Source organism: Hevea brasiliensis, chromosome 16 (assembly GCF_030052815.1).
Source record: "Hevea brasiliensis isolate MT/VB/25A 57/8 chromosome 16, ASM3005281v1, whole genome shotgun sequence".
Taxonomy (NCBI): domain Eukaryota; kingdom Viridiplantae; phylum Streptophyta; class Magnoliopsida; order Malpighiales; family Euphorbiaceae; genus Hevea; species Hevea brasiliensis.
In genome coordinates, this window is record NC_079508.1 from 49,980,117 (window position 1) to 49,987,825 (window position 7,709).

The following is a 7,709-nucleotide window of genomic DNA, read 5'->3' on the forward strand; positions in this document are numbered from 1 at the left end:
TTTTTTAACTTCCTAAGGTACCTGTACCATTTACTATTTAGTCACAACAAAGTTTTTATTTCTCCATGTAATGATAGTATACAACAATACATTAAACTAGTTACCTCTCAAATGGATACATCCACCGATATTGCACAGACCAAAGAATCCATGCTTCATAAGCCAAATGCACTGGGAGATGTTCCATGGAGTCAAAGAAACTTGGAGGGAATATACGCTCTAGTTTACATAATATTATAGGAATCTCTTCATTGAGCTGTAACATGACTTCTTCTCTAAGTGTTGTTGAAGTTAACTCTCTAAAGAAATTGCTCAATTCGGTCAATGCTTGCCACACATTTTTTGGAAGCAATTCCCTAAATGCTATTGGGAGTAATCTTTGCATAAAGACATGACAATCATGGCTTTTCATCCCAAACAACTTTAGTTTTCGCATGTCTATACACCTACCCATGTTTGACACATAACCATCTGGGAATCTAAGATTTTTAAGCCATTCACACAACACTGCTTTTGATTGTTTGTCTAATGTGTAACATGCTTTAGGATACTTTCCTGTTGCCATATCCCTCTCTAACTCAGGTCGGTGACAAAACTCTTTCAAATCTTCCCTTGATTTTGCATTGTCCTTCGTCTTCCCTTCAACATTCATCACAGTATTAAAAATATTTTCAAATACATTTTTCTCTATATACATGACATCCAGGTTGTGGCGAAGCATGTTAGTACTCCAATATGGAAAATCCCAAAAAATGCTCCGTCTCTTCCAACCCGTGTTTTTTGCTTTGCAACTGTTATTCTCATATGCACCCATATCTGTGACACATATTAATCCTAGATGTTCTATTTGTTCTAAAATTTCCTCACCAGATAGAATGGGGGGAGCACTTTTTATGTCGTCTTGTTCTTTCTAAAAGCAATTTTATTAAAATGCGAAAGGATGGTTAGCTAGTAAGAATTTACGGTGATTGTCAAACCATGATTGTTTACCACCCTTTGTCAATGTGAATGCATCTGAATCGCCCCTACAATATGGACAAGCAGTCTTGCCTGCTGTGCTCCAACTGGATAACATTGAATATGCAGGGAAATCACTTATTGTCCATAATAACGCAACCCTCATATTAAAATTATTCTTCTTTGATGCATCATATGTCTCAACTCCAACTTCCCACAACTGTTTCAACTCTGCAATAAGGGGCTGTAAGTACACATCCAATTTGTCTTTTGGGTTTCTCGGACCAGGAACTATTACCGTTAGGAACATATACTCTTCCTTCATACATAACCAAGGAGACAAATTGTAAGGAGTGACAATGACTGGCCAAGATGAATATTGTTGTCGGTCGACCGAATGGTTGAAACCCATCGGTGCACAGTCCTAGCCTTACATTCCGAACCTCAGCAGCAAATGAAGGATGTGTTTTATTAAAATGCTTCCATGCAGTTGCATCTGAACAATGACGCATTACCCCATCTTCATGGTTATGCTCAGCATGCCATCTCATTTCTTTTGCTGTTGCATTCGAAGCATATAATCTTTGCAATCTCTGTGTGAGAGGAAAGTAGTACATTTTCTTATGTGGGACATTGGTTTGAAAATTAGAAGAGCCTCGACTATGTCGTTTGAACCGTGGATGGTCACAAAATTTGCAATTCGTTAACTCACTATCTTCAGCCCAATATAACATACATCCATTAGTACAACAATGAATCTTCTCAATAGGTAGGCCCAATGCTTGGACCAACTTCTTTGTACTGTAAAAGTTTTCAGTCATTAAATTTTCATCCGGTAACACCTCTTTCATAAGTTGACAAATGTCATCAAAACACCTTTCTGATAAATGATGTTCAGCCTTGATGTTCAACATCCTTGCAACAACTGAGAGCTGCGAATGGCTTTCACAACCTGGCCACACCTCTTGATTAGCAGCTTGTAACATGTCATACAATTTTTGAGCTGATGGATTTGGAGGCTCCTCCATTACATCCTGAAAGAAATTAGGACCTGCTACATCTATTACCATTTGCTCATATGTATTGCTTGTGCTATTATCAACCTCTTGAACAGACTTCGCTATCATAACATTTATGTTTTGACTATCAATATTACTTGTGCGGGGTTCCCCATGTAGAATCCATTTATAATAATATGACACAAATCCATGCTTCATCAAATGTAACCGAATTGTATTCTCATCAACATAATTACGATTCTGACACTTTCGATGATTACATGGACACTTCAGTTTATCCCCATCCATCCACTTTGGATGTTGCTTAGCAAATGTTATGAATTGTTCAATACCTTCTATGAATTCTGAGGTCAATAGGCCATCTTTTAACCTAGCATACATCCATCTCCGATCTGATCCCATTTTGCTAATAGCTGTGTAATAATTAAGTGAATATTAGTAATGATATGTCAGATATCAGAATTACATCATATCCCTAATCATGCGTTGAAAGGTAAGGCCCTAACCCAATTAGAATTGTATCATTTCTACCAATAACAGACAGATAATGACATGTCATATATTTGTAAAAATTTCGGCAGCATCTCCCATTAGTTCTCCAAGTGCACAACATAAAGGCTGCACCCAGAGAACAATGAGAGATGTTACGAAATTTCTACAAATATATAATACATATTTATATCCATCCTATTCCTATGTAGAGTATACAATTCCAATTTGTCCAATAGGACAATCCATTGTCCACTGAAATTAATTGTCAGTAGGACATTGGACGGGTTTTCTAAGGTTATTATGTGACAAATTTGATAAAAAAAAAAAAGAAACTATTAAGATATATAGAAAATCTAGAATAGTGTCCAACAATAGAAAAAATTATCACCTCAAAAATTGATATGCATGCATCTACAAATCAAAACGCCATATTAAAATATTACTTACCTGTGTGATACTGAAAGCAAGGGACAAAATAACGAGAGATAGTGACCAAAAGAGAGTGAGACAGACTGTAGTTCCAAAAAAAAAAAAAAGAAATTATGTCAGTAAATTCTTGTATAAAATTTAACACCCAAAAGTAAATAAATAAATAAATAACTACACTATATGGCATAATAGTATAAAATTAAAAAACATAATAATCATTAAAATTAAAGGACATGAAAAAATAGATATTAGTATAGCAATAAAATAAACATACAATCTTTTATTTGTAATTAAATATGTAAGTTTGGTTGCTAATTTACATCTGAACTATTTGAGTGTACTCATCCACAACTAATAGCCTACTAAATAACTATAAAAATAATTTTTTATTTTATTTTTAAAAAAACTTATTTTGCTTTTATAATTTTTTTATATGTATTATTTTTTTATTTTTTTATAATAATATGATTAATTTATTATTATTTTATTATTAAATAAATTAATTTATTATTAATTTATAACTCTTTAAAACTTTCTGCAAGTTTCATAACTCATAAAAATCGTATCAAGTTTCATTGAATTTAAATCGTGGGCACTTGCCAGTAAAAAAAAGAAAATTAAGAGATAGTGTTTACACCAATAAATAAATAAATTTTGGATCATTAATTATTTTAGGGCTATAACGAAGTAAAAAAATAATTTATTTAATTTATTGCATTAGTTAAATTGTATGGCCTAGAAATTATTTAATTAATTATTTTTTATGAATAGAGATAACTATGAGCAGAAGTAATGAGAAGATTATAAGTTATTCGCAGATGGAAAGTTACAAGAAGTTGGCTAATAGCTCGCTCAATCGATCATTTTGAAGAGTTCAAAGCATCTTAAATTCCTCTTCATCCAAGAGCTCAGCCAGCTGGGCTTTTGGAGGATGTTTAGAATCCACCCCAGACAAATTGTGTCAAGATTAATTTTGATTTGGGTTATAATAAAAGGCTGAAGGAAGGAACTATAGCTACCATTGCCCGCATTCCAGAAGGGCATATCTTCTGCTGGTCATGTAGGAAGATTTTTGCACGTATAGATCCTCTCACGCTGGAGACTCTAGCATGCCGTGAAGCAGTTTTATTAGGAAATGAAAATGCTTTCAGAACATTATATTATGGTGCCAAACACATGGTGTGAGATTTTAAATTGGTCTCAAAAAGACAAAGCAACATTATCGTGGAAAGTTTTGAAGCATGAATTGAATGGTTGAGAAAGTGGCTTATAATGCTATTGGAAATACGAGCAGGAGAAAATAAATTTTTCGAAGGTAGGCAAATTGTAGTATTAGGAGTTGTGTTTTATTTACCAATTTTTATAAGAATTCAATTCAATCGATTTTATTTTTATTAATTTAATATTTAAAATGAAAGAATATAGGTTTTTCTTTTTTTTTTAACTTAACAAAATTTTCAAGTATGATTGCGTGATGAGTAATAACAATACTCATTGAGTTATTTGTTTGTTGATTAAGATTCGTAATTTGAGGAATTATATGTTTAATGAGCGATGAAATGATCTTCATTTAGCCGCCAATTGAAATGGTAACCTACAATGAGTTGGATTTTGTGTGTTCAGTTTCAGAAATGTTATGGATATATTGTTCAGTTTCAGAAGTTGGCTAATAGTCTTGTGCAAACAAACATTCTTGATGCTATTGATATCTGATAATTAAGAGAAGCCAAAAATTAGGTTGGATAAAATGCAAAGAAACAAAGGCTCCTGTTTAGGATTTGGACTCACGAATTTCCACTTGGATGGAAAAAGGTCCACGAATTTGGAATTATACTAAAATTGTTTATAAATTTAAATGAATCTCATTCAAGCAAAAACACAAACACCTACAGAGCAATACTGTACAAGCAAGAAAAACAACTTCCATTAAAAAAAAAAATAGAGAATGATGATTTGCACAGATAGAGAAATCGCGGGCATTGTTAATGCATGCAAAGACCAAAAACTACAGAAATTAGAGGTACCCATCAAACATATTTGTGCAGCAAGCTCAAAAAAGGTGTAAAAATACCATTCAACAAAAAAGCGTCAGATAACACCAAAGAAGGAACATTTTGGTTTCTTCAAGACTTCAACTACAAGCAGATTTAGAAGGACAACAAGAAATTTTTGCCTTGCAGGAAATTGCACTTATTACTTCAACTAATCAATTAACAAATTCTCATTTCACATTAAATTATATCAGTAAGATTGAGTTTTGCTTATGTTTAAGCCAAACAGAAAAAGGCCCAGCACCATTAACTGAAGCCAAACTCACCAGCCATCTAGAGGGACTCTGGCATGAAACACAAGCATAGTAGTTGGGCAAGACCTGGAATAATTCTTGAAAATGGCTAATTTTGGATTCTATCAATAACAATATTTGAAATGCAAGATTTTTTTTTAATTCTTCGTTACTAATGAAAATTTTCTAACCCTAATAACCCATATTCATTCGGCATCAATTATTCTGTCCAAGATTTTTCTTTTCAATTCTTTATTACAAATTAAAATTTTCTAACCCCAAGAACCCATATTCCTTTGGCTTCAATTGTTTAGTCCCATTTATTTTTTTTTTCTAATTCTTTATCACAAATGAAAATTTTTTAACCTCAATAACCCACATTCCATCAGCAATTGTTCAATCCCACTAATGTGCAAAATGCTTAGTAAATGAAAAAAATAAGTCTGCAGCAAGATAAACTCACCTTAGTTCTGGAGTGAATGAGCTGCTGGAGAGCGACTCGAATCTGCCGAGAACGAGCCAAATCTGTTAAGAATGAGCTAGATTGTTGAGAACGATTCTGTGTTGAGATTGATGAAACCGAAGAAGAAGCGACCGAAGAGAACTGTAGGAATGAGATGCAGTTCTCATCCGATGAGAAATGGCCGAAGAGAAGCGGTCGAACAGCTACTGGAGAAGAAGTGGAGAACTGGATGAATGACGGAAGGGAGGACTGTCGACTGTGTGGCTAGGGCTAACAAATATTTATTATTAATTTTATTTAATTATAAATGAAATTTATTATTTTTATTTAAAATATATTAACTTTTATATTATTAATTAGTTTGTACAAAAATAAAAATAAAAGACTTATAAAAAGAAAAGGTTTAGATTAATTTGGAAATTTTTATTGCTTTATGATTTAATAGTCTAAAATTAAAGGCTAAGATTAACTTTTGCATTTTTCATTTTTTTTAACTAAAATTAAATTGAAATTATAAAGTTGAAATATAAGTGAAATTAAAATAAAAATTAAAATTCAATTAAAAATAAGATTAAGTAAAGTTAAAAGTTAAACTCAAATTATAAAATTAAATTAAAAATTATATTAGAATTAAGTAAATATCATAACTTTTGAAACCGAAAGCAATCAGTTTCTAAATATAAGAAATTAGTAACCGATCAAAGTTGATTTCTAATTTGGTCTTCAAATTTAATAAGTACAATATTAACTTTAGAAACTGAAATATATTGGTTTCTAAATATAAGGAATTAGAAACTGACCAAAATTGGTTTCTAATTTGAGCTTCAAATTTAATAAGTAAAATACCTTAACTTTAGAAACCGAAAGTAATCGGTTTCTAAATACGATGAATTAGAAACCGACCAAAATCGGTTTCTAATATGGACTTAAAATTCAACTAACAAAATGGCTTAATATTTGAAACCGAAATCAATCGGTTTCTAATGATAAGGAATTAGAAACTGAATAAAATCGGTTTCTAATTTGACTTAAAATTCAATGAACAAAATATCTTAATTTTTGAAACCGAAATAAATTGGTTTCTAAATATAAGGAATTAGAAACCGATCAAAATCGGTTTCTAGTTTGAGAGTCAAATTTAATAAGCAAAATACCTTAACTTTAGAAACCGAAAGCAATCGGTTTCTAAATACAATGAATTAGAAACCGAAAAAATCGGTTTCTAATATGGACTTAAAATTCAACAAACAAAATAGCTTAATATTTGAAACCAAAATCAATCGGTTTCTAATGATAAGGAATTAGAAACCGACTAAAATCGGTTTCTAATTTGACTTAAATTCAAAAAACAAAAGAGCTTAATTTTTGAAACCGAAATAAATCGGTTTCTAATTATAAGGAATTAGAATTCACCAAGTAAAATACCTTAACTTTTGAAACTGAAAATCATCAGTTTCTAAATATGAATAAATTGAAACCGACAAAAATCAGTTTCTAATTTGGTCCTTAAATTCAATAAATAGTATACCTCACCTTTTGAAACGGAAAGAAATCAGTTTCTAAATATAAAAGAATTAGAAACCGACCGAAATTGGTTTCAGATATCAGTTTCTAAGCGATTTCTAAACGGACATTTAATTTACTGCCAAAATTCGGCACATGCTTTAGAAACGGATAATTGTCCGTTTCTAATTTCGGTTTTAAATTCGTTGCTAATCGGTTTCTAATATATTTGATTAATATTGTTCAATTTCCGTTTCAAAATCCGTTTCAAATCACAAACCGATATAAATCCGTTTCTAATTTCAGTTTCTGTTCTGGCAAATTCTTGTAGTATAATGTGATGTTTCTAAATTAGAAGAATTACCTTATGTACCATCATTCCCCTACATGCATACAATATTTATTTACATGTCATACATAGCATACAGAAAAAAAAAAGTACATTTTAATATAAAGTACATGCATAAGAGGAGGGTCCTAACGTATCAAAGTTTATAGGTTATGTACTTAGGCCCATTAATTATCACGTTTTCCCTATATGCATCTTTACTAAACCAATTAC

General features: G+C 31.4%; 1 protein-coding gene across 1 annotated transcript; it reads right to left on the bottom strand.

Moving 5' to 3' along the window:
• Positions 1 to 100: 100 nt before the first annotated feature.
• On the bottom strand, positions 101 to 2,378 carry LOC131174646 (uncharacterized). Its single transcript, XM_058138401.1, has 3 exons — positions 1,392 to 2,378; positions 964 to 1,276; positions 101 to 816 (listed from the first exon to the last, which is right to left on the bottom strand). The coding sequence occupies exons 1-3, from the start codon at positions 2,376 to 2,378 to the stop codon at positions 101 to 103; spliced, it is 2,016 nt and encodes a 671-aa protein (XP_057994384.1).
• Between the last annotated feature and the right edge of the window lie 5,331 nt (positions 2,379 to 7,709).